This window comes from Lynx canadensis, chromosome F1 (assembly GCF_007474595.2).
Source record: "Lynx canadensis isolate LIC74 chromosome F1, mLynCan4.pri.v2, whole genome shotgun sequence".
Taxonomy (NCBI): domain Eukaryota; kingdom Metazoa; phylum Chordata; class Mammalia; order Carnivora; family Felidae; genus Lynx; species Lynx canadensis.
In genome coordinates, this window is record NC_044319.2 from 14,396,296 (window position 1) to 14,423,493 (window position 27,198).

The 27,198-nt window shown below is 36.8% G+C and overlaps 1 protein-coding gene across 4 annotated transcripts in view; it reads left to right on the forward strand.

Annotated features, from left to right (window-relative positions):
• The window catches only part of DNM3 (dynamin 3), a 551,444-nt gene that overhangs the window by 450,391 nt on the left and 73,855 nt on the right, over positions 1 to 27,198 (forward strand). For 2 of the 4 annotated variants that reach the window (XM_030302287.1, XM_030302290.1), the window contains one exon: positions 5,829 to 5,840. The exons of the other annotated variants lie outside the window; for them this stretch is intronic. In XM_030302287.1, the coding sequence (XP_030158147.1) occupies positions 5,829 to 5,840 (12 nt within the window). The remainder of the gene's footprint in view (positions 1 to 5,828; positions 5,841 to 27,198) is intronic. 4 annotated transcript variants of the gene reach the window in all.

Consider the following 27,198-nt stretch of genomic DNA (forward strand, 5'->3'; position numbering starts at 1 on the left):
CCTCCCCCTTCTTAAAATAAACAAATATATATTTATAATAATGATGATAATTATCATTTTCATCACAGCCTACTAAGATGAGAGCTAAAACACTGTAAATATTATAATGTAGCCCAGTGAGATCATAAATAGTTTATGCTATTTTCTATCTACCAAATAATAGAAAATTGGTTATATAAAATATTATATTGGTTATATATTAGTGGTGTGTGTGTGTGTGTGTGTGTGTCTTCCTACAATGCAATTATAATGTTTGTGAAAATGTTTTCTTCAGTCATGATTTTGCCAAACTTATCTTAAATATACTAGACAATTTTGGTATTTAAAGAAATTATGCAATACATCTCTTATGAGGGAAAACTGTCTTGGCAAAGCAAAATTACCTATCCCTGGTGAATTGTTTTTATAAATTGGGATTTTCATGTATCCATAGCTCTACAGAAAGAAGACGCTCAATGAAACATTTGCTATTTTTTATCAGAATGCTCAATTTTAAGCAAATCTAGGGTTGTCCCACATGATCTGTTTGATTCTTTTAATATCATTTCTGTTTATAAGTACACTTTTGGTACAGTTGCTTGGACGATCAAGACAAAGGGGTTTTTTACTGTATGCCAAAAACATGACACGAAATTAAACTTGGCAGTGTGCCATGAACATTGCTTTTCTCAGTTTTCATCATAAACAACATTTGCATTTCTTACGCACCATGTAGTTGTAGAGGTTATATTACACGATTGCTTGACTTTCAGATGTTTAAATGGCAGCTAACTACTGAAAGCAATCTAAGTAGAATGCTTATGTAAACATTCATTTTGTGAACATGCTTAGATTTGGAGGGATGGATACTTTTAGCTACAGTTATTCCTAACTTAGATTTGATGAAAAAGTCAGATTAACCTAGTAACAGATGTCTCTCTGTAAGTAAATTTTTAGGACTTCTGGAGGGTCATTTGGGTTTTGTATCAATAAACCATTGAGTCGACAGCAAATCAATCTCTATTCTAATAATGAAACATTTGTCATACATGGACATAAGTCAAGACTCAAAACTTTCTGCTGTTTATACAAGATTTTTATTGGAAAAAATCTACAAAGATTATTTTTAAAAATTGTGTAATTTCAGCCTCATTTAGATAAACAGCCATCCTCCACATTTTGTTTTTGGATACATTTTTTTTCCAACTAAGATTGCACACTTTTTTATTACACGCTTTTCCCCATCATATCTTTTCTATCATGTCCACATGAAGAATATTTTTATGTCATTCATATCATAATGTTCTATTACCTGTTTTTTTCTTTTGGAGTTTTCTACAGATTTTTTTTCTTTCTTTCTTCCTCTTCCACTCTCTTCTCTCCCTTCTTCCTTCCCTTCATCCATCACCATTATGGTGGTCTCTAGAAATTCGAATATAAAAAACATGCAGTTCTTACTTTATAAGAGTTTCAAGTCTAGTGGAAATGAGGGATGCAACTAAATAATTACAATGTGGTAGAAACTATAGCGAATATATAAAATGCAACAGCCCATCTATATTCCCATGTGGATTTTCTAATTACCTTTTGCCCCTTAATCGTTCTGGATCCAAAGCAAACTGTAGACTTCTTATTTGAACAGTATAATATGTGACCCTCAATGAGGCATCCTGGATTCAGTTTCCCAATATGACACTGAACTTACACATAACCTCTCTGAGCCACGAATTTAGCATTCTACCAGTCACCTGATCTTTTTGAGAAGCCACAATACTTTAAAGATATATGTAAATCTGAATTTGGGTTTAGCGGAATTTTATTTCTTTAACTTCTATTTCCTTTGGCCATTAAATTGAAATTATAACCACTGTAAAATTTTATATTGTTAAATAATTAAATTGTTGTACAATTTCAAATTAAAGATGTTTCTAATGGAATTAGTTAATAGTATTTTGGTTTGGTTTCTTTTTTTTAAACTGATGAAACAGATAAAAAGTATGTGTATATCAGTATTGTAGGCTACAATTAAAGAACTTTTAAAAGTTATTTTATAGTAAAAATTTATGTGCATGCATCAGTAAGTGTGAATACAAATAAATGGAAATTTGATTAAAATCTAAAGAACAAGGTATAAAAAATGACTGATCTTTTGGCACAGTTTTGTCAGCTAATAGTAGGACTTAAAGTATAAATAACATTAAAGGATTCCAAATTCTTTGGAACATTTTGTGTGCAGTGAAATGAAGTAGATTTTAAGTCAGATCTATCTCATATTTGAATCCTAGTCCTTCTATTTATTAGCCCTGTGGTTCAGGCAAGTTACTTAACTCGTCAGTTGTGTATTCTTTTTTAAACTCAAAATAACGATACCTTCCTCTGCGTGATTTTATAGGATTGAATGAGAACTATTGCATATCACATCTACCTTGGTGCCTGCAACTGAGTGAATGTGTTCAATGCCACGTAGCCTTTATTATTATTGCTGAAAATCATTAATGGTCCATGAAGCTGCACTCCCCAGTTTAGTAGTTACTTTTTCTTTGCAAAGGATTAGTGGGACTTAGGCAAATGAGGGAGAATTTCCTTACCTGTTGGTTAAGGAAGCAGAGTTGTTGTTGTCCACAGGGGTCATGTTGCCCTGTGGACAGGCTGGCTTAGAAATCTGTCAGTCAGGAGTGAGCCCGAGGGGCTGTCAGGGAAAGTGAGAATTCACAAGCCTGCCCTCAGATACTGGCCAGCTGGCTATCTGAAAGCAGCCAACTGTAGAGTAGCGGATGCCCTGGAAATAAATTTGGTGCAAATTCAGTATTGCCTATTTGTTAAATTAAATACTGCAGAGCTTCTTAAGAGACTTCCATTGACTGTATAGATAGATGGTCCTCCCCTAGAGGGTATGATTTCTGTTCATTTTTTTTAATGTTTTCTAACATTTATTCATTTTTTGAAAGAGAGAGAGACAGAGAGAGAGACAGAGTGTGAGTGGGGGAGGGGCAGAGAGACAGGGAGACCCAGAATCCGAAGCAGGCTCCAGGCTCTGAGCTGTCAGCCCAGAGCCCAATGCGGGGCTCAAACCCACGGACCACGAGATCATGACCTGAGCCACCCAGGTGCCCCTCTGTTCTTTCTTTTTTTAAAAAAATTTTTTTTCAACGTTTATTTATTTTTGGGACAGAGAGAGACAGAGCATGAACGGGGGAGGGGCAGAGAGAGAGGGAGACACAGAATCGGAAACAGGCTCCAGGCTCTGAGCCATCAGCCCAGAGCCTGACGCGGGGCTCGAACTCACGGACCGCGAGATAGTGACCTGGCTGAAGTGGGACGCTTAACCGACTGCGCGACCCAGGCGCCCCCCTCTGTTCTTTCTTTAAAGTTTATTCATTTATTCTGAAAGAGAGAAAGCACAAGTGGGGGAGGGGCAGAGAGAAAGGAGAGAGCAAGTATCCCAAGCAGGCTCTGCACCATCAGCACGGAGCCTACGCCTGACGCAGGGCTCAAACTCACAAACTGTGAGATCATGACCTGAGCCCAAGTCAGAAGCTTAACCAACTAAGCCACCCAGGCGCCTGTAGGGTATGATTTCTTAAGTGATGAAAAATGGCAGTAGAAAGTGAAACACCTGAAACTTCATATACCCCTGAATTCAAGACTTTCCCAGTTATAATTAATAGGACTGCTCTGGAAGTTGAAAGCATTCAATAAATGAAGTCTTTGGGAACTTCAGAAATTCCTTTTGGATAGACTCTAAAACTGAACTTTTCTCCGTGGCAAATAACAACTGGGGGGAGGGTCTCTGTGTCATTCTAGGGAGAGAAGAGGAATGCCCCCAGACCTCCGTAAATATTTATTAGTACGGGATGACCACTCCTATGCATTTATTTATTCAGCCATCTAATAACACAAGACTGACGATGCCCGTGCTGAGTCTGACTACACATCACTTTATTCTTAGCTTATTCAGCAGTGCTTCCCACAGAATATCGAGCGGCCACATGACCAATTCTGAAGAGTTTAGTTTTTCTTCAGTGGAGGTACTTGCCGTGATCTAAACCTAAACTGTTGCCACACGGTGTAGTGGAAGGAATTATAAAACATTTATGGTTCACCATTCATGACTGTTATGCCTCTCTCAGAATAGACAATTGGGAAATGATTGAAGGAAACAAGAAATGGCAAGGCCACACCATGTCCTCCACTTGGATGTTTCTCATATTTAAGGATCAAGGCCCCCTACTCTGTGACATCACTGTTGCCACCACAAACAGAACCATCTGCCTTCGAGCAGAGAAGCCAGTCATTCCCTAATGTGCAAAAATACTTGGTTGAACTCCTGAAACTTATTTGGTAGATCAAAAGCTGCACTGCTGTGGAATTCAATAAACTCCATCTGTTTGAGGTATTTTCAGCAATATTGCACTTCTTTGGAGAACCGGGGTCTTGTTATTCTCTAAAATAGTATTTTATTCCTGATAAAACTCTGTGGGGATCTTTACTGCATTATTGAACGGTTGGCAGATTCCTTACAGAGACTCTTTTCTCCCCCCTTCATTCATTCTTATACCGTTATTTATGTCTCCGTAGAAGCCAGTGATGTTAACAGTTATATCATGGCAACTCACAATGCCAAGAAGCTTCTCTACACTATTGTATCGGTGTCTTTAAACTGATATCATTGTTAAATATGATGGCCGTGATGGTCCTTGGATTAGACATTTCCCCAGGGTCACCAGTTGGCATTGCCCCTCTCCCGAAAATTTCTGTGTGGAGTATTTCTCCCTCCACATCCTCTTTTAAAAGTAAATGCCAGATCTCCAGCCCAACCTGTTACTGCAGCCTGTGTTCAGCCTCCTCCACAGATGCACACACTTTACTACCAGCTCTCTTCAACTCCGCATCTCAGCGAGAAATTCCTTTTGGGCCCCTTGTGAGACGAATTCAGATCTGTTCCCTGCCCATATCCCATCACATCTTCCCCACAGGATCTGACCCTGCAAGGACTCGGCTGCCCTGGGAGTAATGAATCACCATTTTATTTTTTTAAGCCATATGTGCGTTAAATTGTTTGATATAAATCATACTCTTGCAGCTCCAGTTTGAAACAGGAGACCCATTTGCCCGCCGCCTGTCGCTGGCTGCTCTCTGTGTCTCTATCCAGAGTGTCTCTTTTAGAAACGACTACATTTTTTGTGACTAACCTTTCCAGACCCATTTTCTTGAATGTGGACCAGTGTTTATTTTGGCCACATCCCCACTATACAGCTTTCACTTCCCATGCCAACCCAAGACAAAACGCATAATTTATGAAGTAGAGGAATGGTACAGATGGAGGTCGTAACTTGGTCTGCTTACCCTGTCTCCCCAGAACCACCCACTCCTTTTCTCTGCTCTCTTTTCCTTTCTTTTTCCACCTTCTTTGAAACCAAGGATGCAGTGTTTGTTTAAAAATGCATTGGCTGATGAAATTTTCCACTGCTTGGCATGTTGGAGGAGGGGCTGTCAGGAAAGGGCAAGCTGACATACTATTTTGCCGTTCATGCTAACAGTTCACTTATTACCAATTCAAACCAGTGCTTTTTGGCCAGGTCCCCATACTCCAAGGATTCCGAGCAGAAAGAAGGGGGGAAATCTCTTTCATAATTTTCTGCTGTTATAAATACATGATTTCATTTAATATAAGTGGATTCTTTGACTTGTCCATGAGCTCGGGGTGCTGTGTGTGTGTCTGGGATGTCAGTGAATAGTTAAATTATTTGTTTTGATTTTGCTCTAGCATGAAAAACCTTACAATTTTTAAATAAGTTTATGTTTAACATATTTCTTTTTTGTTTTTTTCCTTGCGGCTACGTGCACAGGGGAACAACAAAGTAAGTTCTTTGTCCTATCGCAGCTCCTCTTTCTCTCCAACCCCGCCTCCCCCGCTGCATGTATCTTGGCCAGAGCGTTTCTGTGCACATTGAAATGACTGTTGTCTGCGACAGTGCACAAATGATACAGGGTGTGCAAAGGAGAAAACATGCATAATGGCGGTTCCGTTTTGACCTTTTGGAAGGGAAATGTTACGCTCTTTAGGGTTGGTTATTGAATGGTAGTTCAGAAAGGTTGATGGTATGAGGAAAGAGGTCGACACCGAGAGCAAAGATTATGAAGATTTAATAATAAGGACTCTTCTGCAGAAAGGGTACAACAGTCTGATGAAACCCAGTGCAGCTGAAGTTTCTGACCAAAAATCAAAGCTCTCATGTTAATGTGCAGTTATAAAAACCCCAAACTGGAGTCTTAAATAGCAGGATGGCTGGCTTTGCTGGTGAAACTGAACTAGATCAGTGCTCTGGCTTTGAAGGTGCCTTAAAATGGATGGAGGAGGGTGGGGTTCACATTTGACTTGGCTTCTGCACCCTGATGTATTCCAGCTGGACGGAAGTGGGAGGGTGTGGGGGATGGAGGAGGAGACTGAGTGTGCACGATAGATTTGTGAGACCAGGCAACACACACCAATGGTGAAAATTATCTTAATGTTGTTATTGTAATTAGATAAACGAGCAATTGAGTCATTCATAAGGTTGCTGGCTTGTTTAAATTTAAATTCAGTTCTTCCAAAGGATTAGAACTCCTTCTCACTTATATTAGTTATATGATAGTAACATAGTTAGGGAAGATGGTCTTAAGTTTAGCAGGGTGATTTGTTTTTCATTTTTTCTGTGGAGAATTATTAGTGTTTTATCCTACCAGGTGGCCCACTTAATAAAATGGGCCTCATTGAATACAATAAGAATTGAAAAGATCTGTTCTATAAGGGGCTGCCTGCATATCTAAAGCAGCTGGAATTCATCAAAATTGCTACTCATAAGCCATACATATAGAATGTAAAACAAATGTGGGAAATCTTGCAGCTTAATTTGATGGAATGTGCTGTTATGGAATACGTTGAAGTAAATGGTTGGTATTGAAAATGTGTCACTTTATAAATTTATATCTGGATATAACTACTTATGGCCCAAGTAATAATATTTAATAAAGTTAAAAATAATACAAGAAAAGTACAAGATAGACATTTGTGAAGAAGCAAGGTGGTGAACTCAGCTCACTAATAGGTCACTTTTTAAATATAGCAGGTAGCTTACAAAATTAATTAGAGATTTCTTACACAAAGTTAAGGATAATATTCTACCTAATACTACCACTACTAGAAAAAAACCTTTGGACAAAATATAAAACCCCCCAGTTTAGTGTTTATACCATATAATGTATTTCAGCTCTTGAATAATAACCATGCCTGGTCTGGTCTGTTCACTTACATTGAGCCTCTATCTAGAATTTCATATGCTGCATTTCTTGTTTGTTTGTTAAGTACCACGAGCTAATTGTGAGTGCACGAATACCCAGCCTGTGCATGCTGAAGATCAGGGAACCAGCTGCTGACATTTGGGGGGAGGTGCTAACCCTTAGACCACTGGAAAAGCATTTATGATTTGCCTCTTTCACTAGTGACTCACTGATGACTTAAAGGCATTTGTAAAATTCCCCAAAGAAAACACTTCTCCATAGCAGGAGTTCTCCGTTTATTGTGTCTTGCTTGGTCAAGTTCTTCTGGGCAGTGTTCAGTTTAATAGAGTTTACTGATTTTAAATAATTATAATGCAGTGAGCACTAAAACCCCCAAATTGTAAGGCTGCTGCTCATAAGGGAGCTTCTAGGAGGAAGCCGCCTTCATCCTAGAGGGTCTTCAGGCACCTGGAGCCACCACCTGCATCATGAAAACCTGGTCTAATGCTGAGGAAGTATCTTCAGGTGCCAGAGTGTCAGTTGAAGAGCATTAAAGATGCAAGCGCTGACTGTTTTGATTTTTAGTTGAAGAGTGGCTACATTGGAGGTGCTGGTAGTTATTGCCCTTAGGCCTTAATTTTTAATTGTTTATGTTAGGAATAAGTGATAGTTTGTGAAAAAATGTAATGCTAATACTTTTAAAATATGATCATTATACTGACCATGTACTCTGGCACGAAAGAGCCTCCTCGAATCACAAACAGCACATCTGCATGCTATTTTCCTTTAGCTTAGAGTTTCAGTATAAATGGAAAACACTGGAATACAAGCTGTGCTGTCTCCAGAGTATAGGTCTGGAGTCTTCAAAAGGAGAATATGAGATTCTTTTTTCCCTCTAATTCTGGAATGCTTATTCTGAATTGTCCCCAAGGCAACATACCTAACTTGTTGCCTGCCATATACGTGAGCCAGCTGCAAAAGGTGACTCATTTTAGACTCACAATGGCTAATTGTTTATTTATGGAATGGCATTTTATTATTTATCATATTAACCAGACTCTAAAGAGAATGAAGTCTGCTAAATTAATGTTTCTTTAGATGAACAGGATGAATGGATTCATCTTCCCACGTACATTAGATGTAATGCACACACATCCATACACACATCCACACATGTATATTCTGAGGTGTATGGAACAACTTTACTATTCATTTTCTCAATAACAACTAAACTGATCTGCTTTAGCCGCGTTTAGATTATGCTTAGAATTTGGGAGCTAAACCTGTAAACTCCAGGAAAACAAACTTTTATAATAGATGCACATTTAGATTTATATCATGATGGAATGAAACACCAAGGTTCACATTTCTCTTTGAACAGTTATATGTATTTTGTTATTTTTCCTTAAAAAGCAAAGCAAATTTTCCTCTCGTGAGGAGATCACAGTTGCTAAAAAAAATTTCCTTACAGGCCCGTTACTTATTTTTCCTTTTGAAAATGTTTTCCTGTTGGCATAGTGATACTCTACATTGGTTAGGGTAGAGTCTGTCTCCTCCTTAGAGGGGTTTCCCTGAACCATGGATTCCAAGTCCATGTCTTCATGAGGGAGACAAGAGTCTAGGATTTCCTGAGTCAGTTTTGGGAATGTGAAGAAATACATACATTAACAGGGGTCGTTTTTGTTCTTTTCCTTAATTTGTTGTACACAAATGTAAGTCAGAATGTCATTTGCAGAACAGAGGCCTTCAGGTAAAAAGTAATCTCCATGGTTTGTCCTAGAGAGTAGACATTTAATTTCCTTCTTTAATTTGATGCGCTGTCTTGGCAGGCATTTCAAGGAATTTAAGAGACTTAAATTTTATTTCTGTATTAAAGACTTTGTTAAATATCTATGATATTAGGCAAATTGAAGGTAGAGAAATAATAAAGAATAAAATTGTATAACAAAAGCTTTCAAGTTTTTTAATGATGTTGGTACAGAAGCATAAATGAAAACTAATCAAAAGAATCCTAAGTTCAGCAATGAATGCTTCAAAAAATTTTAAGTTATGTGGAGAAACTATATTTAATCTCTTCTCTTATGAATATTTTATTACCTTTGAAAGAGAAATTTACTCCCATTTTACTTCAGTCTTCTTAAAGGAAAGGATTCTTAAATTTCTCCGAGCATAAGTATTAAGTTGACTGCCTTGACTAGAGAGAAGGAGTATTTGAAAAGGAGAAATAGAACCAAACATGCTAAAACAATTTTTTATTTTATTTTTTATTTTATTTTTAAAAAAATTTTTTTTTCAACGTTTATTTATTTTTGGGACAGAGAGAGACAGAGCATGAACGGGGGAGGGGCAGAGAGAGAGGGAGACACAGAATTGGAAACAGGCTCCAGGCTCCGAGCCATCAGCCCAGAGCCTGACGCGGGGCTCGAACTCCCGGACTGCGAGATCGTGACCTGGCTGAAGTCGGACGCTTAACCGACTGCGCCACCCAGGCGCCCCGCTAAAACAATTTTTTAAAAACTAAGTCTTTATTAACTCCTGGTTAGGTTAAATGCAATAATGTTGTACACATTGGAGGGCTTTGCTATATAAGAAGAGAAGAAAGAAAAATCAGATTTAAACTCTTGTTTTACATTTAAGTACTTTGTCTAGTGATTTCCTAAACATTCAGAAGACAAGTAGACAATGTCTAGACATTGTTGGTCTCCATTAATGGGAAAAGTAGTTACTACCTAGAGTATTTCTTTTGGTGATCCACTGGATTTTAGCAGTCATTTACAAAGATAGAGTGTGCCAGATCAAATGTCACCAAAATATATCACACTGAAGAACATAGATATTAAATCCATGATAATTTGTCTCGTCTCCTGTGCCAATCTTCAACTCCTAAATTTTTGCCATAGGTCATATGTGAGAGACTGTACATAGGCACTGAAAACCCATTACCAAACCTGTAAAGAAGCAAACAGTACAGTATCATAATGTACATTTCCTTTCTAATATTTAAAATGCATAAGTGCAAATCAGAACACTCTAAGTGTAGATATAGTCAGCTCAATTAGGGCTGTTTATTTTCTTTGAAAAATGTATATGCTTTCCTTGATTTTCTTTTTTTTTTAATTTTTTTTTCAACGTTTTTTATTTATTTTTGGGACAGAGAGAGACAGAGCATGAACGGCGGAGGGGCAGAGAGAGAGGGAGACACAGAATCGGAAACAGGCTCCAGGCTCCGTGCCATCAGCCCAGAGCCTGACGCGGGGCTCGAACTCAGGGACCGCGAGATCGTGACCTGGCTGAAGTCGGACGCTTAACCGACTGCGCCACCCAGGCGCCCCGATGGGCTCTCCTTAAATCCTAGGGAAATACATTCGCTAATCAGCTTCTCTAAGAAAATCAAGGAAAGTTGGGGCGCCTGGGTGGCGCAGTCGGTTAAGCGTCCGACTTCAGCCAGGTCACGATCTCGCGGTCCCTGAGTTCGAGCCCCGCGTCAGGCTCTGGGCTGATGGCTCGGAGCCTGGAGCCTGTTTCCAATTCTGTGTCTCCCTCTCTCTCTGCCCCTCCGCCGTTCATGCTCTGTCTCTCTCTGTCCCAAAAATAAATAAAAAACGTTGAAAAAAAAAAAAGGAGAGCCCATCAAATTTGCTTAATTTATGCATAACCCAATTAAGAATATCATTAAAATGAAAAGAACAAATGAAAACTCACTAGCCTCAAAGTGTTAATTTCAGTTCCATATGCATCTAAAAATGAATTGTCTGTTTTAACCTTCGCAACACCAATAAACTTTTGGTTCTTTTTTGACAAACCTGTCTTAAAAGAGCATTGCTTAATGCTTAGTTTTTGAACTCTATGACTTTAATCTTAATCCATTGGATAAAAGGGCAGTTCAGTTGGAGGTAGAAGACTTTGAAAGTGAGTTGGAATCTATGTTATGTTCCCAAATTTATTGATCTTGCCAAATAGACTCACAGAAAAGCAAGAATTGTTCCGTTGCTCAGAAAGCTCACAAATAGAACACGGACTTCTGAAGTGTTCTTGGGGCTTATTTATATATTTTATTTCCTCTGTTGTGTCCAAAATAAGTGACTTCACTCTAGTTAATGAGGAATGAGAATAATTTTGTCTTCACAGCTTTGACATATTTTCTCTCACAGTATTTTATTTTTTTTAATTTAATTCCATTGTAGTTAATATACAGTGTTATATTCATTTCAGGTGTACAATATAGAAATCCAATATAGTGATTCAGCAGTTCCATATATTACTCAGTGCTCATCAGTTTAAGTGTATACTTAATCCCCTTTACCTATTTTCACCCATCCCTCTACCTGCCTCCCTTCTACTAACTATTTGTTCTCTTATAGTTAGGAGTTTGTTTCTTGGTTTCATTTTGTTTGCTGTTTTGTTTCTCATTCTTTTTATGGCTGAATTCCGATGTGTGATATTTATATATATCTCACATCTATATCCATTTATCTATCAGTGGATACTTGGGCTGCCTCCATAGTTTGGCTATTGTAAATAATGCTGCAATAAACATAGGGGTGCATATATCCCTTCAAATTAGTGTTTTCATGTTCTTTGAGTAAATACCCAATAATGCAATTACTGGATTGTAGGCTAATTCTGTCTTTAATTTTTCGAGAAACCTTCATACTGTCTGGCACAGTGACTACACCAGTTTGCATTCCCACCAACAGTGCACAAGAATTCCTTGTTCTCCACATCCTCATAGACACTTGTTGTTTCTTGAGTTTTTGAGTTTAGCCATTCTGACAGGCATGAGATGATATCTCTTCATGGTTTTGATTTACATTTCCCTGATGATGAATGATGTTGAGCATCATTTCATGTGTCTGTGGCCATCTGTATGTCTTCTTCCATTCAGTAGGTTGTTTTTTACTTTGGTTGGTTTTTTCTTTGATGCACAGAAACTTTTTATTTTGATGTAGTCTTAAGAGTTTATTTTTGCTTTTGTTTCCCTTGCTCAGGAGACTTATCTAGAAAGATATTGCTATGGCCAAGGTCAGAGAAACTACTGCCTGTCCTCTCTTCTAGGATTTTTATGGTTTCAGGTCTTACATTTAGGTCCTTTATCCATTCTGAATTTATCTTTATGTACAGTGTAAGAAAGTGGTCCAGTTTCATTATTTTGCATGTAGCTATCCAGGTTTCCCAACACCATTTGTTGAAGACAGTCTTTTTCCCCCATTGCATATTCTCGCACATTATTGAAGGTTAATTGAAGAGTATTGAAGAGTATTGAAGATTAATTGACCATATAGTTGTGGGTTTATTTCTGGGCTTTCTGTTCTGCTCTATTGATCTATGTGTCTATTTTTGTGCCAGTACCATACTGTTTGGATTACATTTGTTCATCCAGTCTATGATCGTGGAATACCTTTTAATTTTTTTGTGTCCTCTTCCATTTCTTTTATCAGTGTTTTATAGTTTTCAGAGTACAGGTCTTTCACCCTTTAGTTAAGTTTATTCCTAGGTATTTTATTATTTTTGGTGCAACTATATATGGGATTTTTTTCTTAATTTCTCTTTCTGAAGCTTCATTATTAGTGTATAGAAATGGAGAAGATATTTATACATTGACTTTGTATCCTTCAACTTTACTGAATTCATTTGTCCATTCTACTAGTTTTTTGGCAGAGCCTTTAAGTTTTCTCTCTATAGTGTCATGTCATCTGCAAATAGTGAAGGTTTTATTTCTTCCTTACCAATTTGGATGTTTTTTATTTCTTTTTGTTGTCTGATTGCTGTAGGTAGGAGTTATAGTACTATGTTGGCTGAAAGTGGAAAGAGTGGGCATCCTTGTGTTTTTCCTGACATTAGGGGAAAAGTTCTCATTTTTTCATCATTGAGTATGATGTTAGCTGTGGCTTTTCATATATGGCCTTTAGTATGTTGAGATACGTTCCTTCTAAACCTACTTTCTTGAGAGTTTTTATCAAGTATGGATATTGTACTTTGTCAAATGCTTTATCTGCATCTATTGAAATGATCATATGGTTTTTATCCTTTCTCTTAGTGATGTAATGTTTCGCATTGATTGATTTATGGATATTGAATTACCCTTGCATCCCAGGAATAAATCCCACTTGATCCTGATGAATGCTTGTTTTAATGTATTGTTGGATTTGGTTTGCCAATATTTTCTTGAGGATTTTTGCATCTATATTCATTAGGGATATTGGCCTGTAGTTTACTTTTTTGTGTGGTACCTTTATCTGGTTTTGTTATCAGGGTAAGTCTGGCCTCATAGAATAAATTTGGAAGTTTTTCTTCCTCTTCTATTTTTGGAAAAGTTTGAGAAGAATAAGTATTAACTCCTTTTTATGTGTTTGGTATAATTCACCTGTGAAGCCATCTGGTCCTGGACTTTCATGTGTTGGCAGTTTTTTCATTACTGATTCAATTTCACTGCTGGTAATTGGTCTGTGCAAATTTTCTACTTCTTCCTGCTTCAGTTTTGGTAGGTTATGTTTCAAGAAATTTATCCATTTCTTCTAGTTGGCCAATTTGTTGGCATATAATTTTTCATAATATTATCTTACAATCCTTTCTGTGGTGTTGGTTGTTATTTCTCTTCTTTCATTTGTAATTTTATTTATTTAAGTCCTTTCTCTCCTTCTCCCTCCTTCCCCCCCCCCTTTTATTTTGATGAGACTGGCTAGTAGTTTGTCAGTTTTGTTAATCTTTGCAAAGATCCAGCTCCTGGTTTCATCAGTGTGTTCTATTGTTTCTTTTACTTTCTGTATCATTTATTTCTACTCTAATCTTTATTATTTCCTTCATTCTGCTGATGTGGGGCTTTGTTTGTTCTTCTTTTTCTAGCTCCTTCACATATAAGATTAGGTTGTATATTTCAGATTATTCTATTTCTTGAGGTAGACCTGTATTGCTATAAACTTCCCTCTTAAAACTGCTATTGGTGCATCCCAGAAATTTTGTACCATTGTGTTTTCATTTTCATTTTTCTCCATATAATCAAAAAAATTTTAAAGTGATCTCTACACCCAATGTGGGTGGGGCTCAAACTTATGACCCCAAGATGAAGGGTCAGATGTTCTACTGACTGAGCCAACTAGGCACCCCTCCATGTAATTTTTTATTTCTTCTCTGATTTCTTGGTTGACCCATTCATTGTTCACTAACATGTTTAACCTCCATGTATTTGGGCTCTTTCCAGACTTTCTTGATTTCTAGTTTCATAGCGTGGTCAGAAAAGATGAATGGTATGACATCATTCTTTTTAAATTTGTTGAGACTTGTTTTGTGGCACAATATGTTATCTCTTCTGGAGAATGTTACTTGAAATGAAAGTATATTCTGCTCTTTTCGAATGAAATGTTGTGGATTTATCTGGGTTTTGTTTTTTTTTATGTTTATTTATTCTTGAGAGAGAGACAGAGACAGAGCAGGAGTGGGGGAGGGGCAGAGAGAGAAAGAGACACAGAATCTGAAGCAGGCTTCAGACTCTGAGCTGTCAGCACAGCTCAAACCCACGAACTGTGAGATCATGACCTGAGCCAAAGTCAGACGCTTAACCAGCTGAGCCACCCAGGCGCCCATGAATGTATCTGTTAAATCCATTTGGTCTAATGTGTCATCCAAAGTTACTATTTCCTTGTTGATACTCTGTTTGGATGATCTGTCCATTGATGTAAGTGGGGTGTTAAAGTCCCCTACTGTTATTGTATTACTATCAGTTAGTATCTTTATGCCTGTTAACTGTTTTTTGTATTTGGGTACACCCATTTTGGCGCATATTTACAATTGTTACATCTTCTTATTGGATTCTCCCTTTTATTATTACATAGTGTCCTTTGTCTCTTGTTACAGTCTTTGTTTTAAAATCTATTTTGGGGGCGCCTGGGTGGCGCAGTCGGTTAAGCGTCCGACTTCAGCCAGGTCACGATCTCGCGGTCCGGGAGTTCGAGCCCCGCGTCAGGCTCTGGGCTGATGGCTCAGAGCCTGGAGCCTGTTTCCGATTCTGTGTCTCCTTCTCTCTCTGCCACTCCCCCATTCATGCTCTGTCTCTCTCTGTCCCAAAAATAAATAAACGTTGAAAAAAAAAATAAAATAAAATAAAATAAAATCTATTTTGTCCGATGTAAGTATTGCTACCTGGCTTTCTTTTGATACCCATTTGCATAATAAGTGTTTCTTTATCCCCTCACTTTCAGTCTGCATGTGTCCTTAAGTCTGAAATGAGTCTCTTGTAGGCAGCATGTAGACGGGTGTTGTTTTTTTAATCCATTTTGTCACCCTATGTCTTTTGATTGGAGTATTCAGTCCATTTACATTCAAAGTAGTTAAGTATATGTTTATTGCCATTTTGTTACTTGTTTTGTGAATGTTTTTGTAGTTCTCTGATCCTTCTCTTGCTCTCTTTCATGGTTTGCTGGCTTTCTTTAATGATATACTTGGATTCTTTTCTCTCTTTACTTTGCATATCTATTACTGGTTTTTGATTTGTAGTTACCATTAGGTTTGTATATAACATCTTCTGCATATACTTGTCTATTAAGTTGATGGTCACTTAAGTTTGTGCCCATTCTTTACTCCTCTCCCCACCACATTTTTGGTATATGGTGTCATAATTTACATCCTTTTATTTTATAATTCCCTTGACTTATTTTTACAGATGTACTTATTTTTACTACTTTGGTACTTCCTACTTTTTTTTTACTTTTACTTGTGATCTTTCTTTTCCACTCAGAGTCCCCTTTAATAGTGCTTGTAGAGCTAGTTTAATGGTCATGAATGCCTTTTGCTTTTGTTTGTTTGGGAAACTGTCTCTCCTTCTATTCTGAATAATAGTTTTGCTAGTTAGAGTATTCTTGGTTGCAGATTTTTCCTTTTAGCACTTTGAAAAGTCTGCTGATAGCCTTATGGAGTTTCCCTTATATGTAACTGTCTTCTTTTCACCTACTTCTTTTAAAATTCTCTCTTTATTGCTACTTTTGGCCATTTTAATTACTATGTGCCTTGGTTGATTTGGGGTTGATTTTGTTGGTGGATCTCTGTGACTCCTGTGTCTGGATATCGGTTTCCTTCCCCAGATTAGGGAGGTTTTCAGCTATTATTTATTCTATTATTTCAGTTTCTATTATTTATATTATTATTTATTTCTTCCAATAAATTTTCTGTCCCTTTTTCTCTTTCTTCTTCTTCGGGGATCCCTATAATGGAAATGTTATAATGCTTGATGGAGTTGCTGAGTTCCCTAAGTCTGTTCTCATTGTGCATAATTTTTCCTCTCTCACCTGCTCAGCATGATTACTTCCCATTACTCTGTCCTCCAGGTCACTAATGCATTCCTCTGCTTCTTCTCGTCTGCTATTTATTACATCTAGTGTATTTTTAGTTTCATTTCTTTTGTTCTTCATCTGTTTCTTTTTTACATTTTCTGTCTCTTTGTTAAAGGTCTCACTGATGCCCTCCACTCTTTTCTTAAATCCAGTAAATATCTGTATGATCATTACTTTAAATTCTCTATCAGGCATATTATTTTTGCTTTGGTCTTTTACTGTGGTTTTGTTCTTTCAGTTGGGTCATACTCTTCTGTCTCATTTTGTCTAACTCCTGTGTCAGTTACTGTGTGTTAGGAGAGTCAGATACATTTTCTGCTCTTGAAAGTAATGGTCTTATGAAGGAGTCCTGTAGTGCCCCTCAGTGCAATGTCCCCCTATTCACCAGAACCTCATGCTTCAGAGGTGTCTCCTATGTGTGTTGCCTGTTCCCTACTGTTGTGTCCTAGCCACTTTTTCCTTCAGTCCTGTCATCTGCAGAGGCTTTCTTTGCCTGTGTGGTCAGTGTTTGGTCCCCAGGCCATGTGGGGCATGTAGTTTTAACAAGGTACAACCTGGCCTGTTTTCAAAATGAGACCTGTAGTTGCTGCTGCAGGGACTGGGGCTATGTGGGAAAGGCAAGCAATTTTAACAAGTTACACCCTTCCGTAGGGCCTACAGCCACCACAGCTGCTTCCAGGACCAAGGGCCCTGTAAAATACACTGGTCAGGTCTTGGTTTGGCAAGATTTGCACCAGTCTTTAGGGGGAGGGGATCGTGCAGTCCAAATTGAGACAAAGGTGACTGAGAAGAGCAGATCTGCCCAAAGTGCAGTGGGGCAGGGCTTGGTGTAAGCAAGTTAGATAGTGAGGTGGCTGAGTGTTTATGCTCGGGTGTTTGTGCTGGGGTTATGCTGGGTGGGGGAAGAAAATGGCACCTCCCAGTTCCCTTGTTCCTAGAGGGTTCTCCCTGCAATTCCTGCCTCTCTGGGACAGGCTCTGAGGTAAGTAAATAATTCTCTCTCCCATATGCACCAAGCATTTTTCAAACTGCTGCTTCCATACTGTATCCCTACAAGCTATTTGTTGTCCTGTCTCTTTAAGGGTGGGGACTCAGACAGCTTCCTATCACCAGTCTGGGCTCTCCCAAAGCCAAGCACTCTGATTTTTAAAATTCCAGGATTTATGGCTCACTGGTTTTAAGAAATCATGAAATTCAGCCGCTCTAGTTTTCAAAGCCAAATTTCTTGGTGATTCATCTTCTCTGTGTGGGCTCCCTGGTGTGATAATCCATTTCTCTCCCTTTTCCACCATTGACTGAGGCTCCCTCCTGCCCACAGAAGGTCCCACTGCAGTCCATCTAGCTCCCTACCACATGTCCATCCTTACTACTCTCTTTGATATGGCTTCAACTCTACCTTTCGTTGTTGAGTTTGTTCTGCCAGTCTTCAGGTCATTTTCTGGGTTATTTGCACCGATGTGAGTGTTATCTAGTTGTATATATGGGGTGAGGTGATCCTAGGGCCCTGTTACTGTGCCACCGTGCCCCCCCCCAATAGTGTCTCTCACAGTGTTTTAAACATCTTCTCATATGAATGGAATTGATTTAACACTGCCCCAAAATAAAAGAAAGTTTTTATGCCTCTCTTTTGAAAACATGTTATGATCAAGTATGATTTTAGAAGTTCCAATGTGGTTAGTTTTATTTTGAAATTTAAGACCTTACAGAAGCGTTTTTATCAAAAAGTACAAATTAATTTTTTATTTATCTTTATGTGATTATCATATTGTACAGTGAAATCATACCAGAATCATTGTAGTTGTAAGAGTTTAAAATTTTTCTCCCTATCCTTGGCAGATCAACTGGACAAAAACTAAAATTACAAAGAATATGATTTCTGTAAGAAATAAGATTGATTCAAAAGATATGTGTGTGTATATTTTTTAAATATATAAATATTTGCTATCTAATAAGCTACAGAAAACTATGTATACATAGCAAATTGTAAATAATTTTTTTAATGCTTATTTATTTTTGAGAGAGAAACACAGAGTGTGAGCAGGGGAGGGCACCTGAGCCAAAGTTGGACGCTTAACTGACTGAGCCACCCAGGCACCCCCGTAGCAAACTTTAAATGTAAAAGCTGATCTTTTTAGGAATAAGAAAATACACTCCAAAATGGATCCAAATGGAAATAAATAATTAACAGACTATTTGGAATATAATAACAATGAAAACACTAAACAGGAAACATTATAAGGTATACCCAATGCTATACACAGAGAAAAATTAGTAACTTTAAATGGATTTATTATTTTTAATGGAAGTGAATTAATTTAAAAGTTTGGAAAGAGATTGGGCACCTAGATGGTGCGGTTGGTTGAGTGTCAGACTCTTGATTTTTGCTCAGGTCATGATCCCAGGGTTGTGGGAACAAGCCGGCATAAAAAAAATACTCTCTCTCCCTCTTCCTCTACCCCTCCCCCACTCTCGCTCTATTAAAAAAAAAATTAGAAAGCGAGCAACACAAAATCTAAAGAAAGAAAGAATTAATGATTAAAGTAAAAATTAATGAACTGGAAAATGATGAAAGAATAATATGAAAGCTTAAGCTACCTACAAATTTAAACTTTGTGTGGAATAGAAGACAGTAAACAATTAAAAGGCAAATGACAAGTTAGTAAAATATGTCAGCATGTATAACATTGAAGGGATTAAATATCTTCAAAATAGAACTGTTTCTATTTGATTCACTTAAAACACAACAAAAACCTAAGAAGAAAGAAAGCTGGCCAAATCAATAGACGTTGATTTAATACCCAAAAAAGAAAAAAAAAAAAAAAAGGACTGCTATAAAGTCCAGTTTCACTAGCAACCAAGAATTGTAAATTCACATAGCCAGCCATACATCATTTTTGACCCTTTAGATTATGAGAAATGTGAAAGAATGGTCATGATATGTAGTGTTGAGGAAGCTGCCCTTGTGCACTACACGTGGCGGAGTGTATACACGGCCCTCCTGGAAGGTGGCCAGTTTGGTGTTACGTATCAAATGCTTTGGTTGTGCGCCAACCTTCTGGCCAAGCAAGTTTGCTCTTAAAAATGTATTTTTGTCAAATAATTCAATAATTGTACAAAGGTATCTGTTCATAATTAATTTTAAAACACTGTTCATAATTACGTATTTAAAAACAGCATCAATATCTGTCATAAATAATTGGTTTGGTAGAGTATGGTACATCAGTGAAATGCTTTGAAGCACATTTTTAAAAAGTATATATCAACTGCATTGGAAATTTTCATGAAAAGTTAGCGGGAAAAAAAACCCACCATGGATAACATAATCCCATTTTTGCTTTAAAAAACTTATACAGGATGATATTTATATTTATATATTTGCACATAGAAATCCTGATAAGATACACACCAAAATGTTAATAGTATGGGCAATTTTAAATTTTGTTCCTGTATCATTTTCTCATTTTCCTTGATAACTGTCTTCTGTGCAATTTTCAAAAAAAAGGTTTTAAACACACCTTAATCTACTATAACACTTTATGTCTACTATATTTCAATAAAATATTTTTAATGAGAAAGAGATTTTAAATGGAGGATGGTGAGAAAGAAACAAATATAAAATATTGAAAATAATATTCAGAAGGAAAAATACTGAATATAAGTGGATTAAACTTTATAGGAAAGTCAAAGATAATATAAATGATGGAAATTAGGCATCTGAAACTCTAAAGATGTGGTATAATTATGTAATCCTGTCTGTTATTATATTTGCAATGTTATTTTTTTCACTAAATTACATATTGCTGAAGGACCATGCTGTGAGTCTCTGATACATTCCCTCATTGCCTGCGACCTTCAATCATGTCTTTCTTTCAGATGTTCAAATTCCATGGTACCCACCCTCCCCCATCTTTCTGGACCAATCTTTTTTCCTTCAATTCCATGTTTATACCTGTCAGCACCATTGCCCACTATGACTATGCTGTGTGTAATGTACAAAAATATATAATATCCGAGGATTGTCAGGGAGTCATTTCATGGCCTAATTTCTGACCCTTTATCTTCTACTATTTTAGGAATCTAATTGAGGTTTAAAAATTATAATATATAATATTAAGCTAATGAAAAGAATTCTGTAAAACTTAAATTTAAAAGTTGATTCATTTGCCTTGAATTTATTCATTTATGCAACAAAATGTATAATCTGAAAATTGAAAAGCAGGATGACAGTTGAAGTACTGAGATCAGAATTAGAGTCTCAACAAGGGGCGCCTGGGTGGCGCAGTCAGTTAAGCGTCCGACTTTAGCCAGGGCATGATCTCGCGGTCCGTGAGTTCGAGCCCCGCGTCAGGCTCTGGGCTGATGGCTCAGAGCCTGGAACCTGTTTCCGTATCTGTGTCTCCCTCTCTCTCTGCCCCTCCCCCGTTCATGCTCTGTCTCTCTCTGTCCCAAAAATAAATAAACGTTGAAAAAAAAAATTAAAAAAAAAAAAAAAAAGAATTAGAGTCTCAAGAAATACTCCTCTTGGGGAAAAAAAAAAAAAAAACCCTCCTTTTGGTTTCAGAGAGTCATGTTGACTATTGAACAGTATGTGTTTACTAGTTACTCTACTGAGCACTCTAATCTGATTAAGCCTAATGTCAATTAAAACCAGTGACTTAATCTGACTCTGAAGACTGAGCCAGATTTATATTTAAAAAGTTAAAATTGAAAATGACATTTATATAATACCTATCACAGACAGAGTTAATATCTTATTTGCCAAAGTTTAAAGTGTTTTTACAAATTAATAGTAAAAGACAATAATAAAAACAAAAAATGGGAGTGGGGTTTATAAGGAAGGTCAGGAGGCTGCTGTGTTGGTTCAGAGAGAGATGATGGCTTGGGTTAGGGTCACAGCAATGGAGATACTGACAATCAGTTGAATTTGGGATGTACTTTGGTGGTAAAGCCAATCCTTTAAGATTTACTCACGGATTAGACATGGAAAGTGACAGAAAGAGTAAAATGAAAAAGGTGATTGAGTCTTACAAAACAGATACATGTTAGTGCCATTTAAAAAGATGAGCAAGGGGCGCCTGGGTGGCTCAGTCGGTTAAGCAGCCGACTTCGGCTCCGGTCATGATCTCGCGGTCCATGAGTTCAAGCCCAGCGTCGGGCTCTGTGCTGACAGCTCAGAGCCTGGAGCCTGTTTCGGATTCTGTGTCTCCCTCTCTCTGACCCTCCCCCATTCATGCTCTGTCTTTCTCTGTCTCAAAAATAAATAAACGTTAAAAAAAATTTTTTTTAAATAAAAAATAAAAAAGATGAGCAATATGGGAAAAGGAGAAAATGGGATGGGTCATTTGTTTTGACCATGTTTAATTTAGGATGCCTCAGACATATCAGTGTTTAGTCAGGATAGGTTAAGTTATACTGCTGCAAAAAACAATCCTCAAAGTCTGGTGGCTTCAGACTACAAGATTTATTTCTTCATCATGCTATATACCCATCTCAAGTTGTCTGGGACTCCACTCCTCGTTATTCTCACTTTAGCACTCAGGTTGGTCATATTATTGCTGATCACAGGAAAAGAATGAGTGGAGATTCACACACTAGCTGTTAATGCTTCTGTCTAAATGTGATGTGTCATTTCCATACCCTTTTTATTATCCAAAGTGAACCACATGGCCACATCTAAGCTCAAATGGGCAGGAAAGTACCATGTTACCAAGTCCTTGGAGGAGAACTGGATATTTGAATGACTATCTCAGCATCCAATTAGAGATATCTTCTAGGCAGTTAAATATGTAAATCTAAGTTGAGAGGAGAGAGCTTCAGACAGAGATTTGAAAGTTGTTAGATATTTAAAATTTGGCAGGTAGGGATTAAATGGAGAAACCAAAAAGAAGATTGCTGAGGACAGAATTATCTGTCCTTTTAAAGTAGAGGAAGAGAAACCATCTGCAGAGACTGAGAAAGATGAGCCTTGTGTATGTGCACGTGTTTCTGCATGCGTTTATCTGAGCACAATGAAAGGTGTAGGAAATGGACTTGAAGAAAAGTTAGAGGCTATTTGTACCTTTTTAGACACCCATGTATTAATTGATTTGTTAATGTACTCATATATTATTTTAATAAACTTGGAAATCCAATAAGGTAAGGAAGATACTTATACAAAAACTGTGTGTTGAAGTTGGGGGAGGTGCAATAACATTTAAGTAGGCTGAACAAGCAGGTATACGGCCCTTTATGGGAAGCTAGAAGGCCATGTGAGTGGATGCCTGAACCCAGTTGGTAATGATAATTGTTACATAGAAGCCATACACTTGTATTTAAAAATTAAATAATCTGAATAGATGGAGCCAGTAGATAAGTATCCCAGAACAAAACCTAAAATAAGTTACTTATTTAGGACTCTTTTTTTTTTAAAGAAACGGCACAGAGGGACTAGAATATTTTAATTTATAACTGTTCTTTTCTAAAGCATATTCATTGTGTTTGTCCCAATTTGATGCATATTATTTTAGTCCAGAGTGAGGAATGTATTTCTCTTAATTATTAGGATAAGCAAAATCTAATATACAAAGTTCTAAAAAGAAAACAGAATAGTATTTAAATAAGGCTTTAGGAAATGTTTTTAGTTGTATACTAACTGAATTAGTTGCATACAAACTGAATCAGCCCTAAATTCGAAGACTAATATTACTTAGGAATATCTAATTGTATAACAAAATAGGATATTAAATACCAACTTTACATAAAAACAACACATATTCTGCAGCACAATTATTGTTATTGACCAAGTTTTAAGTGAAGAAAAGTTCTGATTGGGACATTTTCATTTTCCTCTTTGAAGTAATTAGCCATTAGTCTCACAATTTTTTTTTTAATTTTGTGTCACATGGCTTCAAAGAATTGGTGACACTTCAAGGAATTACGCAAAACAGACAAAAAAAGACAATCTTATGCAAAGAACATAATATAGCTTAAAAAAAAAAGGCTTAACCTGTTGAAGTCCTTCTATCACTGTAATTATTCCCTCAAATAAAAAACCGGAAAAAAAGTATTATTTCCACTTAGATCATTGGTTCTCAAATAGGGATGATTTTGCTCCCCAGGAAACATTTGGCAATATTTAGAGACCTTCTTGATTGTCAGATTGGAGAGGTAGTACTGGCATCTAGTGGGTAGAAACCAACAGCCTCTTATTTATAGGACAGCCTCCATAATAAAGAATTTTCCAGTCAAATGTGTCAATAATGTCAAGGTTGATAAACCCTGACCTATCTTGAAATAAGTATGCAAGATCCCCCTATAATAAAATCTAACCTGTGAAGATTTGAACTTATGATCTTCAACTGAGCCCAGTTTACTTAGAATTGGTTGAAGAACTGGAATCTGTTCAGACTGCAAACTCTGAACATATGCAGTCCACACTTTCCATTATGCCTCTGCAGTATCTGCTTCATGTGAAGAATATTCCCTGTCCTTTGATTTGCTGGTTTGCCTTAGAAAGTATGACAAAAACTGAAGAGATTTTCATACTTAGACTTGCATACTTGGTCAAGAGGTTCAGGGTCAAGGATTGTGAGTGTTACAAAGAATTGCCTTTACTAATGTTTTTTTTTTTTTTTGGTGAATGTATGTCTTTCATTAAATAAGTAAAACCCAATTTTTATAAAGTTGGGTAACTATGTGTTTCCACTAAAATCCAATTTCAAAATTAGAATTCCATGAAAACAGAAAAGTTAAAGTATTTCTATATTTAAGCATTCTAAGATATAAAAATAAGATATAAAAATGAGCCTTTATTAAAAAAAACCCTTTCTAATGTTCCAACCTAAACATCATCATTCGTCCCTTTCCACGTGGTCCAACGTTTCAACTCACACATTGTCAAAGAGAAAACTTTCTTGACCAAAGTATGGAATGTATTGTGTATTGTCTTCCAATCAGGATTTTTTTAAAAGTCACTTTAAGGTGGCCAGTACACCTAAACCCGAAGATAAAGCCACCCACATCTATTTGCTCAGCCCATTTAGAAGTAGAGTTTTTCAGTCATTGATAAATAAATTTGGATACTTTGATTTTCTTCAAATGTGACAAAATTACTGAAGTCAGTTGTTGAAACCAAGTCTTATGAAGGCTAGTAACAATTTTATACTTCTAGTTCATGGGAAGTGCTGAGAGGGTTATAATTATATATTATATAAAATTATATAAGTAAAATTATGAAAGTATTAAAGTATACAATTTATAGTATTATATAGATTTATAGAATACAAGTATCACATCAGGGAGTGGTGGATGTCTAAATTTCAGCTTGGATTCTATAAAATGACATAGTGGTTGTGGTCCTAGAAAAGATCTTTAACAAACACATTGTATTACAACTGCTTAACAAATAGGAAGGCCTCCCAAATGGTGAAAAAGCAGTATTTAAGTTTTTAGTACTAGATAGGAAACATTAATCCACCAACACTTGTTATTTCATATCTTTTTTATGCTAGCCATTCTAATGAGTGTGAGGTGATGCCTCATTGTTGTTTTGATTTGCTCTTGGATTTCATTGTCTCCTACTGGCTTTATCTCCTTTGCTTATACACACACACACACACACACACACACACACACACACACACTTAATGGCTTTCTCATTCAATACTGTTTATTTCTCTCTTTCACCATCAAGTATCTTTAAATTAGCTCATTGAATCCTCACAACAATTCTGGAAGATGGTGATTCTCAACTAGGGACATTTTGCAATATCTGGAGACATTTTTCACCACTTGGGAGGCTTTTGACTGTCACAACTGGGTTGAGGGGTGCTACTGGGATCTAGTGGGTAGAGGTCAGGGATGCTACTAAAAATCGTATTAAGGCTCAGAATTAAATGTCTAAATGTCAAGATTCCTGCTGTTGAGAATCCCTGCTGTAAAGTAAACATTATCTTCTCCATTCTGGAGATGGAGAATATGAGGCTTAGTAAAGTTAGCAAGGTAGCCAAAGATCACATATTTAATACGTGAAGGTATCGGGATTTAATTCAAACCTAGTGGTGAATCTAGAGTTGGTGAACTTTCTAATATATGCTCAATTTCAACGAATTTTTTGTTATATGCAGGTTTATAGTAAACATCTTTGTGCGTGATTCTTCCTATGCACTTCTGATTATTTCCTTAAAGTAGGTTTATAGAAGTAGAATTGGTATCAAATAGAATGAATAGAGTTTTTGATTTATGCCACCAGAGTACATTCCTTAAAGCCAGAGCAATTCACATCTCCCCTAACCATGAGGAACAATGAGCGTTACAGTTTTCAATTAGCTTCTCTAATCCTTGCCAGTTTGCCTCTCCTAAGGGGGGGGGGGGAATATATCTATCTATCTATCTAGATAGATAGATAGATAGATAGATAGATAGATAGATTTTATATAGATATATAGATATATATTTTATATATATAGATATAGATATATAGATATAGATAGAGATATATAGATATATAGATATAGATATATCTATAGATATCTATATATCTATCTATAAATATATCTATATATCTCTATATCTATCTATATATCTCTATATCTATCTATATCTATCTATCTATATATCTATCTATATATCTATCTATAAATATATCTATATCTATATCTATATCTATATCTATATCTATATCTATATATCTGTCTGCTGCTCAGTTTGTCTCCTTTAGCTGCAAACCTATTAACCGTTCTGATTAGAGGGAGTTGCAGAGTTTTAAAACTCCATTCTGAATTCAAATCCCAGTTCTGCCACTTAATTAGCTGGGTGACTTTGTGCAAGTTACTCTGAGTCTCTCTCTTCATTTGTGAAATAATAATCTCTACCTCACAAAGACTAAATGAGGCAATCCTTGTGATGTATGTAGAATAGTGCCAGGAACAAAGTCGATTCTCCAAAGGTGTTGGCTGTCTTCAATATCATTATTTTTTGTATTGGCATGGTCTTTTAAGCTTTGTTAAAGTGCCATGTTTCTGGACCCCAGAGTTGCTCTGATTCCCAATTATCATCCTCATTCCCCAAATAGCATCTCTTTTCCAAGCTCAGTGTTTACCAAGGGCCTTACCACTTGCCAACAGTCTGAAAGGCATCAATTAAGCTACCTATTGCTGAGCCACTGCGTGGCTTTTACATTCAGGATTTGTGTATAACCTGGCATCTTTGCTCCAGAGCATTCTTAGGTACCCATGTCAATCTAGGTATTATTATCCTTCTCAGTAGTTCTCTGCTTTTATATTTTGTGGCATAAAAGTTCTAGATAGCAGTATTTCCAAAGTATGCTCAGCCTATTTAAATAAGAAGACTCAATTATCAGAAATGTTTGGGTTCCATTGTACTCTGTGTCTCCCTTCTGGTTAGACACAGCACATTCGCCTTTTTTTAAAATTTGAGAGTACTGGAATGTGAATGTGTTTGACACTGCAATTCTTGAATTTATTTTCTCAAATAATAACACCTCCCCCTGCCTTATTTTTTAAACAATCTCTGTCACCATCTAGTAGTATCAGTGTTCAGTGGGAAACATTCTTGCAGGATGGGCAAAAGAAGGGGAGCAGCCTCTAGCTCTGGGTTTCTCAGTATGGTCCATTTGACCTGCACGAGACACACCCAG